Source organism: Protopterus annectens, chromosome 9.part0 (assembly GCF_019279795.1).
Source record: "Protopterus annectens isolate FY-2018-M chromosome 9.part0, PAN1.0, whole genome shotgun sequence".
Lineage (NCBI taxonomy): Eukaryota > Metazoa > Chordata > Ceratodontiformes > Protopteridae > Protopterus > Protopterus annectens.
The window spans coordinates 1,891,572,502-1,891,596,957 of record NC_056743.1 but is presented as its reverse complement, the minus strand read 5'-3'; the positions used below and the strand labels follow the sequence as shown (position 1 = coordinate 1,891,596,957).

The 24,456-nt window shown below is 41.8% G+C and overlaps 1 protein-coding gene across 1 annotated transcript in view; it reads left to right on the top strand.

Annotated features, from left to right (window-relative positions):
• Window positions 1-24,456, top strand: part of LOC122812307 (complement C3-like) — a 2,177,376-nt gene that overhangs the window by 786,277 nt on the left and 1,366,643 nt on the right. The window contains exon 14 of the mRNA XM_044084710.1: window positions 10,702-10,863. Within this exon, the coding sequence (XP_043940645.1) occupies window positions 10,702-10,863 (162 nt within the window). The remainder of the gene's footprint in view (window positions 1-10,701; window positions 10,864-24,456) is intronic.

Genomic DNA, 24,456 nt, shown 5'->3' with positions numbered 1-24,456 from the left:
CAACTATTACTATAATGTCGATCCATACCATCAAACTGTCTATAGACCTCATCCTCAACCAATTTATAAAAAGCTTCCACCAAGGGATGGTTAACTGGAGTGAAACAACTAGGTTTCCTACACCAATTAACTGGACCTGCATCATTGTTGCCAAACTCAAGTCTCAACATGACATTCCTACTGAACAATTTAATATCAGTTAAAATGTCAGTTAAATCATTGTGAGCAGAGGGAATAAAGTTCAATCCCTTATTCAAGACATTCAATTTATCAATACTCAAAGCATGTTTGGAAATGTTCTAAACTAAGCATTCCCAGTTTGACTCCACATTTTCTTCAATGATCGATTCGACTGCCTGTCCATTGAATATTTGCATTTTTGTCTGCCCCAACTGATGGATCGGGTCCTCCTCCTTGCTCCCCCTCTCTCCACCAAGATCGGTAGAGGGAGTTGGTGAAAACCCACATGTGTGGGGAGGCCCCTGCCGAAACCGTGAAAGGCACTTTAGGATGTACATCAATTGACCCAACAGGGTCTAAGTCACTGGTCACATCAATCACTCTGTCCAACCGATCGCAAACAGTCTGTGAGCTCAAACTAGCTTTATCTGAGCTTCCCATTGTCATCAACGTCGGCTGGACAATGGTGACCACAGAACCTTCATGGTGATTAATGGTGTGGTCCACTGAAACATCACCTCTACTCGAGTCCATTCTCAATTTGTATTGCCTTTAGTTTCATGTTTATATGTTTCTGGTTTTGTATTTAGCAGCTTCATTAATTGCTAATTGTATTGACTGTTAGTTTTGTAAGATGAATTATAGTTAGATAGTAAAATGTAATATGCTTGAATATGTACCTGTCTCTTTAAACAGTATTGGATTTAATTGTAATTGCTTTGTTAGTTGTGGGTATTTAAGTAATGACCTTGGATATGTGCTTTTGAAGGTCTGATGAAGCGGAATGTGAAAGAGCTTATCTACTGTGCACAATTAAATGTGTTTGCTTTTTACGAAGTGAGTTCTGGGGTTTTTTCAAGCCTGTGGTTGTCTTTGCTGCCTCATTTGGGTTGGACTGCTCTACATAATAGTAACAGTCCACTGAAAGATAGACAATCAGGATTTACTCTCGTATTTTTGTTTCTTGCTATCTAACAGAAGATGGCAGTCCAGATTAAAGAAGATTTTCTGAAAGAGAAAAGAATAAATGTAACACTATGTGTATTTTTCATTGATATGCAATTTATTTAACACTGCATCTTTCGTATCACATGAGTATATTAATTGACCAATATAGTTGAATAGCTTTTCTGATAAATTTTCTTGAACTTAAATCATAATAATTAATCAAAACCTGATAAAGTATAGCTCTGAATCAAACATTTTAACTCTCACTTATTAGTCAGGCCTAGAATACTCATCAGTGACATTATGTGGAAATCCCCCCATGACCCCCCCCCCCACAAAGGAATATCCACCAAATTGTTCTAATCTTTACATATCTGCTGTCATTTGGTAAACTTCATTCATTTTTTTATTAAAAAAACATCCTGTAATGAAAGATATCTAGTTTAAAGAAATGTAATTTCCCTACCTAAGATACATTTAATGATTGTCATTTATTTGATACATCCTGCATTTTAGTACAGATAAAGGAAATTTGCTTATTAATGGAATTTAAAAGGTTAGAATAATACCACCACTCCAGAAATGTTAATACAGAGACATACTGTACTTGTCTAAAGCTTTTACTATGATTACACAAAGTATGCGTAGCAAAGCTGCAGTTACTACAAAAATATTTTCCTGAAATATAACATCCTTGGATGCTTAGATAGGCAATGATATATTAGCCAATCATATAACTTCTTCAACTACTAAGCTGTTAGCTGGGAGGCACCCTCCCTCTTCCTTTATCCAATCATATAACTTCTTCAACTACTAAGCTGTTAGCTGGGAGGCACCCTCCCTCTTCCTTTATCCAATCATATAACTTCTTCAACTACTAAGCTGTTAGCTGGGAGGCACCCTCTCTCTTCCTTTATCAGCCTAGCAGCTGATGAGTAGGTGCAATGCCCTCTGTAGACAAAGTGAGTCCTACATTTGTTACAATAGTCTAAACACCATGGATACAGAATGAGCAGATTTTTAAAAGGTTTCATAACATGACCGATATTACTGGTATACTCTGACAGCTTGGGACAATTTACCGTACACAATAAACCAGAGAAGCAAGCCTAAAATAAGGTTTTAATGTTATATGCATCAGCAGCAATGTCAACAAAATAGGAGAACACACTGGGGGTGTACCACTTCGAGGCCATCCAGTTGTAAGAATAGATCTGTAACCATGGAGACAGCAGCAGGAGGAGAGCTTGTCAGCGGTGCCGCTCATCACTATCATCCATGGTCAGAGGAGGGGTCTTCTGTAAGGATCACACATTCAGTAAGGGAGCTTACAGGGATATCCCAGCTGTAATAGTGGAGAGATGTGTGTATCAGAATAGGAGGTCAACATCCAGCAAAATGTTAAGAAAAAGAGCACTCCAGCAGATGAGTAGATACACACTCAGAAAAGGGTAGCCAAGAGAGGGAAGAACATTTACCAGAATCACAGACATTATGGTGGATATACCATTACAAAATGAGAAATGCATACTGAGGCAAGGTGGATTTGATGGTGATTACTATCACCTGTGTATGATAACCACTCAGCATAATACTGCAAACTTAGCCACAAGTACTGTATGGCTAATGGAGGGAACATTCCTCACAAACACCACTGTATGCAGGTAACTGTATGCAATTCAAGGAAAAGTAGTCAGCAAAATGTCAGGTTAGTACCATTGTTATATTGTTTGATGACTACCAAAAATCAAGATGGGTTTGAGAGCATGCTTTCTCGCTTATTGCTGTTCCTGAGGGGTGTAGTCATACTTTGACACCACAGTATATCATGGTGGATTTTGAGCTTTTCCATCTGCTAGTAAATATGAGTGTTTGTTCCATCTGGGACAAGTGTATGATGCCTTATGTGAATGTTGTTTGTGGGAGGGTGGCCTAATGGTTAAAGTGTTTGCCTTACAAACATAAGGTGCAGGGTTCGAGTCTCACAAGGGATAATTGGCTAGGCTTAAAATGGCTTGCAAGGGCAGTTAGCTTAGTACTACCCTATGAACCTATGAACCTATGACGCAATACTAGTATATGAGGGGTTTAATGACAATATGTTTATAGGAAACTGAGAAGGTATATAACACGCATGTGCCATGTGCACAACATACACCACCACTGTTTCCTGCAACTCCTGGTTTGTACATGAGCAAAATGTGAATCATTCCTCTGTCCCTGGTCTATACATGACTGAAATGTGAATCATTCCTCTGTCCCTGGTCTGTACATGACTGAAATGTGAATTGTTCCTCTGTCCCTGGTCTGTACATGAGTGAAATGTGAATTATTCCTCTGTCCCTGGTCTGTACATGAGTGAAATGTGAATCGTTCCTCTGTCCCTGGTCTGTACATGAGTGAAATGTGAATCGTTCCTCTGTCCCCGGTCTGTACATAAGTGAAATGTGAATTATTCCTCTGTCCCTGGTCTGTACATGAGCGAAATGTGAATCATTCCTCTCTCCCTGGTCTGTACATGAGTGAAATGTGAATCATTCCTCTCTCCCTGGTCTGTACATGAGTGAAATGTAAATTGTTCCTCTGTCCCTGGTCTGTACAGGAGTGACATGTGAATCGTTCCTCTGTCCCTGGTCTGTACATGAGTGAAATGTGAATCATTCCTCTGTCCCTGGTCTGTATGAGTGAAATGTGAATCGTTCCTCTGTCCCCGGTCTGTACATGAGTGAAATGTGAATTATTCCTCTGTTCCTGGTCTGTACATGAGCAAAATGTGAATCATTCCTCTCTCCCTGGTCTGTACATGAGTGAAATGTGAATCGTTCCTCTGTCCCCGGTCTGTACATGAGTGAAATGTGAATCGATCCTCTGTCCCTGGTTTGTACATGAGTGAAATGTGAATCATTCCTCTGTCTTCAAAGTAGTGTGGATATTCTTCTGTCATTAAAGTAATGTGGAGAGGTAACCATGCTGGCTACATGCACCATGTAGGCCCACAACTACTGTTCTCCATCAGTTACTCTTGGTCTTTATAGGTCCATAGGTAAGTACTTGACTAGCTGCCTTGTGGGCCATTTTAAGCTTATGCAATTCCCCTCAGAGGTGAGAATCAAAACCTGTGCCTTTTGTCTGTGAGGTAAACACTTTAACCATTATGCCAAATCTCAAAGGTACGCTGAACTGCATTGACAGACTCAGGGAGGCAATTGTACAGGGCTTAACACCATCAGGAAGACATTAGGTGCAACAGAGGGATGCCCTGTACAAGCAATTAGCAATCTAGAGCTCCTGTAGCTCTTTATATGAGTTATGGCTTACCATCTGCAGCTGTAACTGCATAGTCGTTGCCAATAACCAACACAACATTTGTGTTTCAGTGCACTCTATACACTGTCCCTATGCTCTTCACCATTGCATCATGACTATACTATAATTTTGTGACATTGTACGACTGTGGTATATTTATTTATTTATTTATTTATTTATTACATTTGTTAACCGGGTAGTGTTCGACTGTGCCAGGGGCCCATTTTCAGCAGAGACCCAGGGAGAAAAGCTCCACAATAGTACAATACAAAAATACAAGCAATAATGCAATACAAGTAATAGTACAATACAAGCAATAGTACAATACAAGCAAAAAAAAAACAAATATAAGCAATAGTATAATGCAACCAATGGAAGTTTATATACTAAAACAAATTAAGATAACAGAAGATACAAATTATGCTGAGAAAAGTAATAAAAGTGGATAAATAATTATCCTGGAAAGTAGCTGATCTTCAACCTTCTGTGTGATGCCACCTCATTGCAGATGCTTTATGGGGATTATGTAAGAACAGGCTTATTCCATAAAAACAAAGCAGTGTCATACATCACTGTACCTTGACATTGACTCAGACATGTACCACCCATCTGCCACCACCACTTCTACTGGTGTATTACCAATTAATGGACCAATCTTTGTATTAGATGTTTTCCTGCAAATAGGTTGGTAATTCCCAAGTGCTGTATGTCCTGCAATGTTGACCGCTTCTACTGTGTGATACCCGTCAGTATTTGTCTGCTTCTGCAGACATCTGATGGTATGTGCACAGTATACACTTATTGTGGGCCCTTCTTCTCCCACTACATTTGTCATCCTCTTGTGTCATTTGCCAATCAATTCATGCAACATGGAGCTTTTATTTTCTGTGCAACTACTGTGATTTATTTTTTCTTTTGGAATCATTTGATGCTGTGTCACATTATGTCACTTGTTAATCTGCTGTAATGTACAGTACATCCCTGTGTATGTCACACTCATGTCACATTATGTCACTTGTCAATCTGCTGTAATGTACACTACATCTTCATGTCCATCACACATGTGTCACATTATGTCACTTGTTAATCTGCTATAATGTACACCACATCCCCATGTGCATCACACTTGTGTCACATTATGTCACTTGCTAATCTGTTGTAATGCACACTACTACATCTCCATGTGCATCACACGTGTCAAATTATGTCACTTGCTAATCTGTTGTAATGTACACTACATCCCCATGTGCATCACACATATGTCACATTATGTCACTTGTTAATCTGTTGTAATGCACACTACAGCTCCACATACATCACACTTGTGTCACATTATGTCACTTGTTAATCTGTTGTAATGCACACTACAGCTCCACATGCATCACACTTGTGTCACATTATGTCACTTGTTAATCTGTTGTAATGCACACTACAGCTCCACATACATCACACTTGTGTCACACTATGTCACTTGTTAATCTGTTGTAATGCACACTACAGCTCCACATGCATCACACCTGTGTCACATTATGTCACTTGTTAATCTGTTGTAATGCACACTACAGCTCCACATACATCACACTTGTGTCACATTATGTCACTTGTTAATCTGCTGTAAAGTGTACTACATCCCCATGTACATCACACTTATGTCACATTATATCACTTGTTAATCTGCTGTAAAGTGCACTACACCCCCATGTACATCACACTTATGTCACATTATGTCATTTGTTAATCTGCTGTAATGTGCACTACACCCCCATGTACATCACACTTATGTCACATTATGTCATTTGTTAATCTGCTGTAATGTGCACTACATCCCCGTGTCCATCACACTTGTGCCACATTATGTCACTTGTTAATCTGTTGTAATGTACACTACATTCCTGTTTCTATCACACTTGTGTCACATTATGTCACCCAGTCTGTTGTAATGTACACTACATCCCCACGTACATCACACTTGTGTCACATTATGTCACTTGTTAATCTGTTGTAATGTACACTACATTCCCATCTCTATCACACTTCTGTTACATTATATCATTCATTAACCTGTTGTAATGCACAGTACATTCCTGTGTCCATCACACTTGTACCACTTTATTCACTTGTTAATCTGTTGTAATGTACACCACATCTATCACACTTGTGTTACATTATGTCACCCAGTCTGTTGTAATGTACACTACATCCCCACGTACATCACACTTGTGTCACATTATATCACTTACTAATCTATTGTAATGCACAGTACATCCCAATGTCCATCACACTTGTGCCACATTATGTCACTTGTTAATCTGTTGTAATGTACACTACATTCCTGTGTCTATCACACTTGTATCACATTATGTTACTCATTAATCTGTTGTAATGTACACTACATCCTCACTTACATCACACTTGACAATTCTCCTCCTATGGCTATAGTGTACTAAGAAATAAAAGGTATTTCTAGTTCAGTAATGTGCATTTCAACACCTGCTACTTTTGTTGTCAGTACTACTACATCTGCCAAAACATGTGTGAATATACATTGTCCTTTTGTCCATACTTATACTATATTCTGGTGCTCTGTACTAAGTGTTTTACTGACAATGCTTCATTAGGTAAATATCTCAGTGCCTGATGCAACTTATCCTGAGATTGTCATGTCTGATATACAGCTGTTGTAGTTATTTATCATGTGGTCCCATGGTGCTCTGTCCTCCTGCTTGTTATCCTGCTATGTGCTATATCAAGACAACCGGCCCCAAACACACACTGTTTCCCATTGATGCACTACCAGCACATAAATGTGTCTGTTGCCATGGTGCCAGCAATAAGACGTGATTGTTAACAGTAAAAAAGGCAACTGTTAGTGATAAGTAGTGTAACTGTCAGAAGCAGTACAGGTAGCACTTAGTTGCAGAACAGGTAACTGTTAGTGCTAGGACAGGTATCTTTCAAGAGCAGTAGAGGTCATTTTTAGGACAAGCACATGTCAGGAGCAGTTCGGGTAACTGTTAGTGCTAAAACAGGTAACTGCCGGGAGGAATACAGGTAAATATTAGTGGTGAGTCAGGCCTGCAGTAGTAGAGGAAACTGCCAGGAGCAGTAAAGGTAACTTTTAGGATAGGTAACTGCCAGGACCATTACAGGTAACTGTTAGTGGTAGGACAGGTATCTGCCAAGTACAGTACAGGCAATTATTAGTTGTGGGACAGATAACTGCTGGGAACAGTACAGGTAAATGTTAGTGGTAGGACAGGTACCTGCCAGAATTAGTCCAGGTAAATGTTAGTGGTGAGGCAGGTCCGCAGTAGTACAGGTAACTGCAGGAGCAGTAAAGGTAATGTTTAGGCTAGGTAACTGTCAGATGCAGTACAGGCTACTTTTAGGACAGGTAACTGCCACAAGCACCATAGGTAACTCAGTGGTAGAACAGGAAATTCCCAGATAGGACACAAAACTGTTATAGCAGGGTACATAACTATCTCAAACCCTGACTAAAACTATCTCTATTTTCATCATAATCAATCTTCCCAGGTTTCTTACTCACTTTATTACCACTTTAAGGCCTCTACCTTCTGGTTGCTCTTATTGCACCTAAGAAAGATGTAATTTACCTCTTTCTGGTGCTTGATGAGTTTCTCTCCCTGCACTTACTCTCCCAATCCTGTTTTTAACTACCGTGTTCTTCTGTTCCTTATTTATAACTTTGAGATGGGAATCTCCCATATCCTTCTGAAGACTTTCTTCCCACAGTGTTCACAAAAAAAAAAAAAAAAAACAAACAAAGGATTATCTTATCTTATTTTTGTTCTATTCTTCTGTTCCATCAATGTTTGCTAAATTACCTTAAACACTTGTTTTTATCTAGCAACCTATCTGTATCTGAAGTTTAATGTTCTGTAACTGAATTCTTAATACTCTGTGTGTTTATCTGTTTTAATGTGGAGCTTTTCTCCCCAGGCCTCTACTGAAAATGGACATATATCCAGTTAGAATAGCCCAGTCAACAAATGTAAAATAAATAAAATAAATAACTGCAAGAAGTAGAACAGGTGATTGGTTAGCTTTGACTGCTAACTGTCCTACTACTAACATTTACCTTTATGTAAATGTTAGTAGTAGGACAGTTAGCAGTCAAAGGTTGATTAAATAACTGCCAAGAGTAGGACAGGTAACTGTTAGTGATAAGACAGGTTACCAACAACACTAAAACAGGTTATGAAATAAAAACAAAGTGGAGATTCAGCACAGCACAGTACAGCATGACACAACAGTTCAAAATAAATGTTTAATATAAAAGTTAGCGCTTTCAGGGTAATAAACCGCTTCTTCAGACAAAAAGTAGAACACATACAACAGTATTTAAACCCACAATATCCAATGAAAATCATAGACATATTACTGACAATTAAACATTTAAAGATGCAGTACACCAATGTTTCAGTGTTCTTGCTCTCAAAAAAGCTTTAAGTTATACAGTGTCATTAATTCCAGGACTTAGGGACACAGTTGGACAGTGCTCTCACCTTCGATAACCACATCACCACAACAATCAGGAAATCCTTCTGTGTGGCACACCTCATCACTAAGGGCTTTTCATCCAGAAAAAAGGAGGTCATTGTCCCACTGTACTCATCCCTCATTAGACCCATTATAGAATACAATGACCCATTTGGTATGTACCTCTCAAGACATCTGCAACAACTGGAAAAGCTGCAGAAATACCTCACTAAAAGAATCACAGGCCAAGCAGATGCCCTATGCTGACCATCTAAAAAAAACCCCACCTATACTCTGTCGCATATCGTCTACTCAAAGGTGATCTCTGCTTAACATACAAGGCCATGTCAAACCCAGAGCTGTTGGACATGCTACACTTAAAGAAATTCCAATCCCTCAGAGACACATGCTCCAGGGATCTAAATCTTGTCATCACAATGAACAAAACATGCTGGAGGGATAGGTTCCTGACCCAGAGACTCCCCAGACTCTGGAATAGACTGCCCATACATGTCAAGCAGATCCCCTCTTTGCCCCTCTTCAAAAGGAACCTTGATGATTGGATGGGAGATAGAAAATTCACCCCAGTGATCACGTCAGTCACCCTGCTAGACAGGGGTCCAGGGAAGTAAATACTGCGGGAAGAAATAGCCAGGGAATTGTTATGGCTAGGCTTGTATAGGCTCTAGGGCCGATAGCCTAGTACCAACCTATGAACTGTTATCTGCTTTAAAAAACAGTATCCATTTCTCCTCACATTCCTCAGTTCTATTTCTTAAATCACCCCCCTCAAAGCCAACATCGACTAACTCTAAAATAAAAAAACTTAAAAGTGTGTTTGAAGTTAGTATGCTGGACATGTTTAGCCAATGCACTGGTAGCTTTATTATTCTTTATGTCCCTATAGTGTTCTAAAACACATTCCTTAAGGGATCAATTCATTTTTACCTATATAATGGGCTGCACATCAATTACAATAACAAGTAATAAATTATATTTCTGGAAGTACAGTTAGCATAAAATGAAAATTCAATGTGATGCCCCAAAACAGGATGTATAAAATGAGACCCATTGTGTATATATTTACATGCACAATAGTGCCTGCAAGGACAGGTACCTTGCCTTTGAGAGACAACCATTTCCTTAGTCTTATTGCTTTTATAACATAACTGTCTCCTTAGAGACAAATTATTTTTAAAAGAAAAACTAGGTCTCTCAGCCACAAGTTCACGTAGGTCTTCATTAGCATATAAAATATTCCAGTTTTTCTTAATAATTTCACAGAACTGATTAAGATCACTGGAATAAGTTAAAGAAAATCTAATAGTGCTTACAAGTACTACAGTACTTTGTTCACCTTGTGAAACAACTCTTTCAGAGAAAAACTATCTCCCTTTACCACTTCTCTCTTTCATTATAGTATTTATACATGCATCAATTTCTTGCTCACTGTAACCTCAACACAGAAAATCACGTTTCAAACTATTGAACGCATCCTTAAGTTGTTGATCGTCACTGTGCAATCTCATTATCCTAAGGAACCGTCCTTTAAGGACATTTTTAGAGATGTGTCTAGGGTATATGCTAATTTTTGTAGCAATGTTTTCGTTTTTATTTCATATTCTACATTGTACTTTTGTGGAGTTTCAACACCAATTTGTGGCTTATTTTACTTCTTTCGTCAGCACTAAAACAGGTCACTGTCAACGGCAGGTTATGTTTTTGCTGAAGTAGTTAAATCGTTAACTGTTTATTTTTAAACAGCTACAAGTGAAACCGGCTGAGGACAGAGGCAAGCTAATTCAAGAGCCAGGAAAACAAATAAAGCTGAAGGTGACTGGAGATCCGGGGGCCAGGGTGGGACTTGTTGCTGTGGATAAAGGTGTTTTTGTCTTGAATAAGAAAAACAAGATGACCCAAGCAAAGGTAAGGTGCAACTAGCAGCTAGCTATAAACAGACTATTATTGTAAGTGACACCATGAATTTTTATTAGAGTTTGTTATACATTGTGTCAGATTTTCTGTCTGTAGCTTAAGCTGATATGTAGATAAATACACGTCCATTTATTGGGGTTCATCACTTGATAACAAAGATGAATCACTGTAATCTTTTTTCCATTTCTAAGTCCCATGATAGCCTGCAGGAGCAGAAAAGGTGGTTTTAATACAGAATAATGCAGTAGAACTCAATTAAATAATTTGCCTGATAATCTTATAAACCACAGAACCAAAATAAAGAGTACAGTGTTTTCAAAGTAGTGTGTGTGAAATGGCTGTGATTGATGCATGTGGATATCGGGTGCATGTCAGTTTTATCACTTATTGTAAAAGTAATTATTTATTAGTATTTGTAACTGTCTGGGAAATTAATATTGTTATGCCTGAACTTAGCCTAACATCTGTGATTATATGCCAGAAGTTCCATTATACAATGGCTGGTCATTAACATTCAAAAATGAGCACGCTGATTGGTCAGCCCAACCAATATACCCATTGTAAATCTAGCATATATAAATGGAAAAAAGTCCAGTCTCCCGGACATTCTTCTGTTAAAAAATGCTATGGAAACTCTACTTTTTTTATTTAAAAAAACATACTTTCAAAAACTGGAAACTTCAAAAGAGCAAGACAGATGGGACAGAGAAAGATACAAGGATAATGAGGTACATTATGCAAATTAGAGAAATGTACCTGATTCTCCTTATATGTTCTCTGTCCTGTCTCCCCAGTACATAGAAAGTCTCCTGATTTCATTCTTTTTAGTTAAAAAGAAAAAAAGCAATGGTGATCTTCCTTTCTCCATCGCTTCCTTTACACAACACTGATGTAACTGCATAAATGTGGGAACGAAAGTCCCATACACATGCGTAGCAAAGCCACAGGATACCAGGGAAGAATGTGGAAGAGCAGCACAGCACTCTTGTACAAGGACATTATTTAAGAAAAGTAACTCACTTTTTTTCTTAAATAATCTAATTATATAATAACAATAACCCACAGTTGGGTGTGAGTAATGCTGGATTTACTGACTTGTTTTTCTCCCTCATGACCAAACCATACCAACCGTGGGTAAATCCAGCATTACCCACACCCAGCCGTGGGTTACTGTTATAATAGCAGCCAGGCATATGAGTGTTTATAACTGAATATGCTTCATTCTTTTTTTCAGCATTTCTGTAATACTGGGGGTTAGGTGAACCTGCATTTGCACAGGAGGTGTGCTTTCCTGGGTCACACTAAACAGAGTGATGGTGTTAAATTTATAAAACAGACCAATTTCATCCTGGAGATACAAGATTAACTAACACCAAGGCTGTGTGTCCAAGTGCCCCATGTTTCCTAAATTTGTGAATTAACCTCCATATCTGGAGGCACAGAGTGCTACATATTCTAGTAATTGGCCATGGAAATAAAATTGCCTGTGGTCTTAGAGATTCAACTATCTGAAATAGGACCAGTAATTATGTACAGAACACTAGCTTTACTTAAAATAATGCCCTGCTTTAAAGACCTCAAAAATAATGACCAGTTTCACCAAAGGCAAATTTTCCAAAGCAGGTGCTAGCTGAGGGTTGCAAATTATGCAAATTAACCTGGGAAGCTATAGAGATAAGGCGTTGCCTACTTTAGTAATTGGCCCTAAAAGCTGAAGCATTTGAGAAACTACAATAACATCAAAGAAGTCTGGGAAACAGGAGGCGGAAGGAGGTTTTCCGTTCTAGGAAACAGTGTGCAAACCTTGAGGAGTGTACAGCTGTATAACAAAAGGTAGAAGGTTTGACTCTCACTCTCCCAAGTGTAAGGAGAGGAAACTTAAAAGGAGGTGTAAATAGTAAGAACATGTTACTAAAAATTTCTAATAATGGAAGAAATGGAAAAAAGCCAGTAAAGAGCCTAAATGAATGCCCCCTTAATCATTCCCCACCATGTTGCAGTAGATACCATCAAAATAAATAATGTTAACCTCAAACTAATCTTAATGGGTAACCATTCTTATATTTTCTCGGTCAATGTTATGTAAGTTTGCACTGTATCTACAATGCTAAATTTTTATACCACAATGTATTTTAACTGTATATTTTTAATCTTGTTGTTTTCTCCCTATGATTATCTGATGTATCATTTGAGGCATTTACAATTTTAATATGTAATATATTATTTGGCATTGTCATTTGGAGCTTTTCTCCAGTGACAACAGGCTGTTGGCTCAGTTGGACTAACACAGTCAACAAAAAACAAATAAATAAAAAAAATAGTCCTGCAGTGTCCTAGATAAATGTAAAGGAAGCCTGCAGGACTGGCTGCAGTGTCCTAGATAAATATAAAGGAATCCTGTAGGACTGGCTGCAGTGTCCTAGATAAATATAAAGGAAGCCTGCAGGACTGGCTGCAGTGTCCTAGATAAATATAAAGGAATCCTGTAGGACTGGCTGCAGTGTCCTAGATAAATGTAAAGGAAGCCTGCAGGACTGGCTGCAGTGTCCTAGATAAATATAAAGGAATCCTGTAGGACTGGCTGCAGTGTCCCTCAGATAAATATAAAGGAAGCCTGCAGGACTGGCTGCAGTGTCCCTCAGATAAATATAAAGGAATCCTGTAGGACTGGCTGCAGTGTCCTAGATAAATATAAAGGAAGCCTGCAGGACTGGCTGCAGTGTCCTAGATAAATATAAAGGAATCCTGTAGGACTGGCTGCAGTGTCCTAGATAAATATAAAGGAAGCCTGCAGGACTGGCTGCAGTGTCCTAGATAAATATAAAGGAAGCCTGCAGGACTGGCTGCAGTGTCCTAGATAAATATAAAGGAATCCTGTAGGGCTGGCTGCAGTGTCCCTCAGTTACACATAAAGGAAGCATGCAGGACTGGCTGCAGTGTCCCTCAGATAAATATAAAGGAAGCCTGCAGGACTGGCTGCAGTGTCCCTCAGATAAATATAAAGGAAGCCTGCAGGACTGTCTGCAGTGTCCTAGATAAATAGAAAGGAATCCTGCTGGACTAGCTGCAGTGTTCCTCCAATAAAGATAAAAGAATCCTGCAGGACTGGCTGCAGTGTCCCTCAGATAAATATAAAGGAATCCTGCCGGACAGACTGAAGTGTCCCTCAGATAAACATAAAGGAATCTTGTAGGACTGGCTGCAGTGTCCCTCAGATAAACATAAAGGAATCCTGTAGGACTGGCTGCAGTGTCGCTCAGATAAACATAAAGGAATCCTGCAGGACTGGCTGCAGTGTCCCTCAGATAAACATAAAGGAATCCTGCAGGACTGGCTGCAGTGTTCCTCCGATAAAGATAAAAGAATCCTGCAGGACTGGCTGCAGTGTTTCTCAGATAAACATAAAGGAATCCTGAAGGACTGACTGCAGTGTCCCTCAGATAAACAAAAAGGAAGCATGCAGGACTGGCTGCAGTGTCCCTCAGATAAACAAAGATGAAGTATTCAGGACTCCTGCAGTGTCCCTCAGATAAGAATAAAGAAATCCTGTAGGACTGGCTGCAGTGTCCCTCAGATTAACTCAAGGGAAGCCTGTAGGATTGGCTTTGGTGTCCCTCAGATAAACAAAAAGGAAGCATGGAGGACTCCTGCAGTGTCCCTCAGATAAACATAAAGAAATCCTGTAGGAATGGCTGCAATGTCCCACAGACAAACATAAAAGAAGCATGCAGGACTCTTGCAGTGTCCCTCAGACAAACACAAAGGAAGCATGCAGGACAGGCTGCAGTGTCCCTCAGATAAATATAAAGGAAGCCGGTAGGACTCCTGCAGTGTCCCTCAAATAAACATAAAGTAAGCCTGCAGGAATGGCTGCAGTGTCCTCAGGAAAGCATAAAAGAAGCCTGTAGAACTGGCTGCAGTGTCCCTCAGATAAACATAAAGGAAGCCTGCAGGACTGGCTACCATGTCACTCAGATAAACATAGAATATTCCTGCAGAACTGGCTGCAGTGTCCCTCAGATAAACATAAAGGAAGCCTGCAGGACTGGCTGCAGTGTCCCTCAGATAAACATAAAGGAATCCTGCAGGACTGGCTGCAGTGTCCCTCAGATAAACATAAAGGAATCCTGCAGGACTGGCTGCAGTGTCCCTCTGATAAACATAAAGGAATCCTGCAGGACAGGCTGAAGTGTCCCTCAGACAAACATAAAGGAAGTCTGCAGGACTGGTTTCAGTGTACCTCATATAAAACTTAAAACAATCCTGCTGGACCGGTTGCAGTGTCCCTCAGATAAACATAAAGGAATCCTGTAGGACATACTGCAGTGTCCCTCAGATAAACATAAAAGGAAGTATGCAGGACTGGCTGCAGTGTCCCTCATATAAACATAAAGGAATCCTGCAGGACTGGCTGCAGTGTCCCTCTGATAAACATAAAGGAATCCTGCAGGACAAGCTGAAGTGTCCCTCAGACAAACATAAAGGAAGTCTGCAGGACTGGTTTCAGTGTCCCTCATATAAAACTTAAAACAATCCTGCTGGACCGGTTGCAGTGTCCCTCAGATAAACATAAAGGAATCCTGTAGGACATACTGCAGTGTCCCTCAGATAAACATAAAAGGAAGTATGCAGAACTGGCTACAGTGTCCCTCAGATAAACATAAAGGAAGCCTTCAGGACTGGCTGCAGTGTCCCTCTGATAAACATAAAGGAATCCTGCAGGACTGGCTGCAGTGTCCCTCAGATAAACATAAAGGAATCCTGCAGGACTGGCTGCAGTGTCCATCAGATAAACATAAAAAAATCCTGCAGGACTGGCTGCAGTGTTCCTCCAATAAAGATAAAGGAATTGTGCAGGACTGGCTGCAGTGTGCCTCAGATAAACATAAAGGAATCCTGTAGGACTTGCTGCAGTGTCCCCTCAGTTGCACATAAAGGAAGCATGCAGGACTGGCTGCAGTGTCCCTCTGATAAGCATAAAGGAATCCTGCAGGACAGGCTGAAGTGTCCCTCAGACAAACATAAAGGAAGTCTGCAGGACTGGTTTTAGTGCCCCTCAGTTAAACATAAAACAATCCTGCTGGACTGGCTTCAGTGTCCCTCAGATTAAGATAAAGGACTCCTGTAGGACAGACTGCAGTGTCATTGAAATAAACAAAAGAATCCTGCAGGACTGGCTCCAGTGTCCCTCAGATAAACATAAAGGAAGCCTGTAGGACTGGCTGCAGTGTCCCTCAGATAAACATAAAGGAAGGCTGCAAGACTGGCTGCAGTGTCCCTCAAATAAACATAAAGGAAGCCTGCAGGACTGGCTGCAGTGTCCCTCAGATAAACATAAAGGAAGCCAGTAGGACTGGCTGCAGTGTCCCTCAGATAAACATAAAGGAATCCTGCATGATTGGCTGCAGTGTCTCTGAGATAAACATAAAGGAATCCTGCAGGAATGGCTGCAGTATCCCTCAGATGAACATCAAGGAATCCTTCAAGACTGGCTGCAGTGTCCATCAGATAAACATAAAGGAATCCTGTAGGACTGGCTGCAGTGTCCCTCAATTACACATAAAGGAAGTATGCAGGACTGGCTGCAGTGTCCCTCAGATAAATGTAAAGGAATCCTGCAGGACTGGCTGCAGTGTCCCTGAGATAAACAAAAAGGAAGCATGCAGGACTGGCTACAGTGTCCCTCAGATAAACAAAAAGGAACTATTCAGGACTCTTGCAGTGTCCCTCAAATAAACATAAATAAATCCTGTAGGACTGGCTGCAGTGTCCTTCAGATAAACTCAATGGAAGCCTGCAGGACTGGCTTTGGTGTCCCTCAGATAAACAAAAAGGAAGCATGCAGGACTACTGCAATGTCCCTCAGATAAACATAAATAAATCCTGTAGGAATGGCTGCAATGTCCCACAGATAAACATAAAAGAAGCATGCAGGACTCTTGCAGTGTCCTTCAGACAAACCCAAGGAAAGCATGCAGGACAGGCTACAGTGTCCCTCAGATAAATATAAATGAAGCCTGTAGGATTCCTGCAGTGTCCCTCAAATAAACATAAAGGAAGCCTCCAGGACTGGCTGCAGTGTCCTCAGAAAAGCATAAAGGAACCTATAGAACTGGCTGTAGTGTCCCTCAGATAAACATAAAGGAAGCCTGCAGGACTGGCTACAGTGTCCCTCAGATAAACATAGAATATTCCTGCAGGACTGGTTGCAGTGTCCCTCAGATAAAAGTGAAGGAAGCCTGCATGAATGGCTGCAGTACCCCTCAGATAAACTAAAAGGACGCATGCAGGACTAGCTTCAGCCCCCCTCAAACATAAAGGAAGCCTGCAAGACTGGCTGCAGTGTCCCTAAGATAAACATAATGGAATCCTGCAGGACTGGCTGCAGTGTCCCTCAGACAAACATAAAGGAAGCCTGCAGGACTGGCTGCAGTGTCCCTAAGATAAACATAAAGGAATCCTGCAGGACTGGCTGCAGTGTCCCTAAGATAAACATAAAGGAATCCTGCAGGACTGGCTGCAGTGTCCCTCAGACAAACATAAAGGAATTCTGCAGGACTGGCTGCAGTGTCCCTCAGATAAACATAAAGGAATCCTGCTGGACTGGCTGCAGTGTCCCTCAGATAAACATAAAGGAATCCTGCAGGACTGGCTGCAGTGTCCCTCTGATAAACATAAAGGAATTCTGCAGGACAGGCTGAAGTGTCCCTCAGACAAACATAAAGGAAGTCTGCAGGACTGGTTTCAGTGTCCCTCAGATAAACATAAAACAATCCCGCAGGACTGGCTGCAGTGTCCCTCAGATAAACATAAAGGAATCGTATAGGACAGACTGCAGTGTCCCTCTGATAAACATAAATGGATCCTGCAGGACAGGCTGAAGTGCCCCTCAGACAAACATAAAGGAATTCTGCAGGACTGGCTGCAGTGTCCCTAACATAAAAAATAAAGGAATCCTGCAGGACTGGCTGCAGTGTCCCTCAGATAAACATAATGGAAGCCTGCAGGACTGGCTGCAGTGTCCCTAAGATAAACATAAAGGAATTCTGCAGGACTGGCTGCAGTGTCCCTAAGATAAACATAAAGGAATCCTGCAGGACTGGCTGCAGTGTCCCTCAGACAAACATAAAGGAATTCTGCAGGACTGGCTGCAGTGTCCCTCAGATAAACATAAAGGAATCCTGCAGGACTGGCTGCAGTGTCCCTGAGATAAACATAAAGGAATCCTGCAGGACTGGCTGCAGTGTCCCTCAGACAAACATAAAGGAAGCCTGCAGGACTCCTGCAGTGTCCCTCAGATAAACATAAAGGAAGCCTGCAGGACTCCTGCAGTGTCCCTAAGATAAAAAATAAAGGAATCCTGCAGAACTGGCTGCAGTGTCCCTGAGATAAACATAAAGGAATCCTGCAGGACTGGCTGCAGTGTCCCTCAGACAAACATAAAGGAATTCTGCAGGACTGGCTGCAGTGTCCCTCAGATAAACATAAAGGAATCCTGCAGGACTGGCTGCAGTGTCCCTCAGATAAACATAAAGGAATCCTGCAGGACTGGCTGCCGTGTCCCTCAGATAAACATAAAGGAATCCTGCAGGACTGGCTGCAGTGTCGCTCAGATAAACATAAAGGAATCCTGCATGACTGGCTGCAGTGTCCCTCAGATAAACATAAAGGAATCCTGCAGGACTGGCTGCAGTGTCCCTCTGATAAACATAAAGGAATTCTGCAGGACAGGCTGAAGTGTCCCTCAGACAAACATAAAGGAAGTCTGCAGGACTGGTTTCAGTGTCCCTCAGATAAACATAAAACAATCCCGCAGGACTGGCTGCAGTGTCCCTCAGATAAACATAAAGGAATCGTATAGGACAGACTGCAGTGTCCCTCTGATAAACATAAATGGATCCTGCAGGACAGGCTGAAGTGCCCCTCAGACAAACATAAAGGAAGTCTTCAGGACTGGTTTTAGTCTCCCTCAGATAAACATAAAACAATCCTGCCAGACTGGCTTCAATGTCCCTCAGATAAACATGAAGGAATCCTATAGGACAGACTGCAGTGTCCCTGAAATAAACATAAAGAAATCCTGCAGGACTGGCTGCAGTGTCCCTCAGATAGGTTCATAGGTTCATACTAGGCTATCTGCCCGAGGGCATTTACAAGCCTAGCCCATAGTTTTGTGGCTTGCGCCACCCCTTTAGTATGGGGAACTATACCCATTATTTTGCTGTGCCTCTGTCGAGCAGTGACACTGAGGTAATCCCTGGGGTATATCTGCGATCTCCCATCCATTGGTCAAGATTTCTCTTGAACAAGGCTAGCGAGGTGCTCTGCCTCACATATACCGGGATTTTGTTCCACAGCATAGGGAGTCTTTGGGTGATGAATCTATCCCTCCAGCACGTCCTATTAATAGCCGTGTCGAGGTTTAAGTCTCCCGCCATTGTGGCTCTCACGGATCTAGATTTTTTGAGGTGAAGCATATTCATCAAATCTGGGTTTGACATGGCCTTATATGTTAGGCAAAGGTCACCTCTGAGCAAGCGTGGCGACTGAATAGAGCTGGAGTTCTTTCAGTCGGGCAGCATAGGACAGATGTTTGAGACCCTTTATCCTTTTGGTGAGGAACTTTTGTGGCCTCTCCAGCTGCTGCAAGTGTCGGGTCAGATACATTCCGAATGGGGCATTGTACTCAATCATTGGTCTGATGAGTGATGAGTATAGGGAGACTATGACCTCCCTTGATCTAGATGAGAATCCCTTCATGATAAGGTGGGCAATGTAGAAGGTCTTCCTAACTACTTTAGCTACATGGGTGTCGAATGACAGACTACTATCAACCTGGGTCCCCAGGTCCCTGATAACTTCTTCTGTGCTCAGTGGATTGCCACCTATTTGGTAGCTAGGGGTAACCTTGTTTTTCCCGAAGGGTATGACTATGCATTTTTGGCATTTAACTTTAGGCCATGGCTCTGGCACCAGTTATCCGTTTCTGTGAGACCCTTCTGAAGGATATCTGTGTCAGATGTGTTTTCTACTATGGCCAGTTTGCAGTCATCTGCAAACTTTGTCAGCCATAACCCTCCTGTGTTTGCTTGTACTTCGGAAAAGTAGATGCCAAACAAGAGTGGGCCCAGGACTGAGCCCTGTGGTACACCACTTGTGACAGGCTTTGAGTCTGACATGGCGCCAGCAACTCTGACCCTGTGGGTTCTGTCACTCAGCCAGTTTGCAACCCATCTTGTGATGTATGGTTAACATTTAAGCTGATGAGTTTTTCAATGATACCCGAGTGGGGTATTGTATCGAAGGCCTTCGCCAGATCGAGGTAGGCTGTATGGACTGCCTTTCCCTCATCAATGGCTTTGGTGACTGTTTCGAAAAAGTCAACCAAGTTTAGAAGGCATGATCTGCCTTTGACAAAGCCAAACTGGGATGGATCCAAAGTCTGCAAATTCCCTATGTCTTTATTTATGAGGTCCATTATGATCCTCTCCATGGCTTTGCAGATAAGGCTTGTCAAGCTAATGGGCCGGTAATTTCCAGGGTCGATGGAGGCACCGCCTTTGTGAAGTGGGACCACAGTTGCAGTGCGCCACTCCCTGGGTACGTATCCAGAGGTAAGACTATGATTAAACAGCTGTCCTAGCTGTGGGTTTAATTCCTTGTTGAGTTCGTGGAGCACACAGCCGGGGACACCATCAGGTCCCATGGATGCTGTGTTTTTGCTTTGGAGAGAGCAGTTCTCACTTGGGCGTTGGAGATGTTTGGGGGGCTGCAATCGCTTGGTATAGATATCTCTCCTTTTGGGAGGGGGGGAGAAGTTTGCACTGAACCTGTCAGCCAGTATGTTGGCAATGTCTGTAGGATCAGTAATCTTCACATCATTTTGAACTAGTTCTGAGCATATCTGGGAGTTTCCTCCCAGGTTTCTGACATAGCTAAAGAAGGCCTTATGATTGTCTTTTGAGTCTTTAGCTATTTTTCTCTCAAAATTTGCTTTGGATGATTTTATGAGAGATCTTAGTTTTTTACTTATAGTGATCAAGGGTGTCTTAACTTTTAAGGACTTTGCTCTATCTTGTAGTAGCTTCCTCCTTTTGTTGTAGAGTTTGTTTATGGCTGGGGTCCACCAGACTGGACGCTTGCCTTTGGTACAAAGAGTCTTTGTTTTGCTTGGGATTGCCTTATCCATGCAGTCCTGCAGGTGCTGGTAGAAGGCATTTGTAAGTGATTCAGCGGCTTGAGTACTGTTTTCCACCGGCTCAGGGGCTTTAAAGGAGACCACACTAGTCTTTAGAAGTGTGAAGTCGGCTTTCGAGAAGTTCTTTACTGTGGTCTTTTTTATTTCAGGTGGGGGTGGGATGAGGACCTCCAGCGAGATTAGTTTGTGATCTGATCTCACCAGTGAGGGGTATACTTCCGGTGTTGAACATTGTGCTCCCATGTTCGTGATGATGAGATCAAGTATGTTTTCTCCTCTTGTGGGGATGGTGACTAGTTGTTCCATGGCATTTGAGTTTATGAATTCCAGGAACTTTTGGGCTAGGGTGTTTGGGCTTGAGTAGTGTTCCCAGTCTATATTAGGGTAATTGAAGTCACCTAGTATGATGGTGTTTGGTGATACATTTATCCTCTAGTGTTTTCAGGAAGGCCATGTGAGGTTCCTGAGTTTGTGAGGGTGGCCTGTAACAAGTTACAATTTGCAGAGCAGTCTTGCCTATGGTTAATTGCACCTGGATGGTCTCCGATGCATCGTGCGTTGCCACCAGTCTTGAGGTGTGGGTGTCCTTGATGAATATGGATACCCCCCTCCTTTCTTGGTATTGTCCGGATTTTGGGGCCGGAACGCATGATATGAGGTATAACCTGATAGTGCTGGGGTGCTCTCAGGAGCCTTGAACCAGGTTTCTGTCACAGCACAGACATCGATGTTCTCCATACTGAGAAGGGCCTCAAGTGCGTGCATTTTGAGATTTAGACTTCTGGCATTGAGCAGCATTACCCTTAGTTTTTTTCCTTTTTTGTGTTCTAGGGTGGTAGGTTTAGAATTTGAGCCTTGCCTAAAAAAGGCACTATGGGGGTGGCAAGAGCCTTTGCCAATATCCGGAATCCCAGGGGTGACAGGTGCAAGCCGTCCCTTGCGAAGCAGCGTGGCTTGTCCAGCATGTCATCCCAGGCAGACAGACATTGGATCCCCTTTGAATGTCACCAGAGTTTAAGCCAATTGTTAAAGCTGATCATCTTATCTCTGTATTGTGGCATCATTCTTGGTGAAGGTAGGATACTGCTCAAGGTCAGGGTCATACCTACCTGGGCTACATAATCAGAGAGCTCCTCAATGTCTCTTTTCATGTAGTCCAAGGAGGTACGTCTCAGGTCGTTTACACCAGCGTGGACAATGACTGAGTCGTATTTGTACCTGCTGTTGAGAGACCTGAGTGCTTGCGTTATGTGGCGGATTCTAGCGCCCGACAGGCAGCTTACTGTGACCTTCTCCTTACTCAGTCTGGTGAGCGGACGTCAGTGTGTCTGACTATGGAGTCACCAATGACTAGTGTGTCTGGCATTGTGTTTGGCCTTAAGGGCTGTGACTGTTTGACACTCTGACTGTGAGGTCTATGTGTTGCAGGTGTTGTGTTCTGAGGTGGTGGTTGTTTGGGTGTCTGCTTTGGTGGCCTCTGCTGTTTTGGTAGATTTTTGATCAGAGCCTCGAGTATGTCTTTGTGTGTTTATGTGTATGATTTGAGGTTGTGATGGTACTATGTGAGACTGGGTCTATAGTGTGTGTGGTAACCTTCTCCTCCTGACTGGTCTTGCCAGTCCTATGTTGAGAGAGCTCAGCCTCCAGTTTGGCCGTATAGTTGCATCTCTCTCATGTATTTGTGTTTTGTGGGAGGAGGAGAGGGTTGTCTGTGTACATGAGGCAATTGTAACATTGCCTCAATATTCCCAGGTTCACCAGCTGAGCAGGAGAGGACACTAGCAACTGATCCCTCGACATGCTAGATGGACTAGACAAAAAAACTTTAAAAGAGATTCCGGGGGACGTGGGTGACCGAGTAATGGGGTTTTGCCTTTTTGTGGTGCTATCTATAAGAGTGCCGTATCAAGGTAATAAGTACTGTAGGAGCAAGTGCTAGGTTTAACAGATAGAGAATAGTCTACTTGGAGTCAAGTAGAGATGATCTTTTTAGTTATAGGATACGCTGATTAGATCAGTAGTATAGTTCGAGGAAGGTAGTTTTAAGGGAAAATTTGAAGAGTGGACTTTAGGTAGCCCGAATAGTTTAAACCTGCTTAACCGGCGCTGCCCTAGTGTGCAACAGTGGCAACTCCATGCTAAATCGCGCTAAAGCGCGCTAAAACTCGCTTTATAGCAGGGGGCTGGAAAAGACAGGAAATGACCCAAAATGGCCAATAGACTACAAGTTAATGCCTTAAACCACTCCTCTAAGGACAAACAGGCAGCTCAGTACTCCCCACTCTCACTGGTGAGTAAAGAAACTTCCCCCTGACCAAACAAAGAAAATGGAGAAACACAGGAACCAAGACAAAGCCCAGGGATCAGCAAAATCTGGTCTCTGGAACACTAGTTAGGAAAGTATGGAAAACAAGGATATTTTTTTTTTTTCAAGTTTTTTTACAGAAAAGCAGAAAACGCAATAAATGCTATGATTTTCGACTAAATGCTATCAAAAGCTAGTACACTTGAGTGTATTAGCCTGTAGTTTAACTTTTAGGCAAAACTTAAACTAGCAAGTGCAGTAAACAGTTTTAGCTTATAAACACAGTAAAAACAGTGCAAACTTTGATAAAACAAGCAGAAACAGTAGTCGAAAGGCACAAAAAGTCGAAAAAGCCAAGAAAAATACTTAAAATCTGGAAAGGTAGTCTTTTCTGGTCTCTGCTGCTAGAGGAACACTGCTGGCCACCACGAGGAGCTGTGCTGAGTTCTCAATAGCTGGAAAAGCCCGCCAAAATGTGCTTTATACCAGGGGGCTGGAAAAGACAGGAAATGACCCAAAATGGCCAATAGACTACAAGTTACTGCATTAAACCACTCCTCTAAGGACAAACAGGCAGCTCAGTACTCCCCACTCTCACTGGTGAGTAAAGAAACTTCCCCCTGACCAAACAAGGAAAATGGAGAAACACAGGAACCAAGACAAAGCCCAGGGATCAGCAAAATCTGGTCTCTGCAACACTAGTTAGGAAAGTATGGAAAACAAGGATATTTTTTTTTTTTTCAAGTTTTTTTACAGAAAAGCAGAAAACACAATAAATGCTATGGTTTTCGACTAAATGCTATCAAAAGCTAGTACACTTGAGTGTATTAGCCTGTAGTTTAACTTTTAGGCAAAACTTAAACTAGCAAGTGCAGTAAACAGTTTAAGGAAGCCTGCAGGACTGGTTGCAGTATCCCTCAGATAAACATAAAGGATTCCTGTAGGACAGACTGCAGTGTCCCTGAAATAAACATAAATTAATCCTGCAGGACTGGCTGCAGTGTCCCTCAGATAAACATAAAGGAATCCTGCAGGACTGGCTGCAGTGTCCCTCAGATAAACATAAAAGGAAATATGCAGA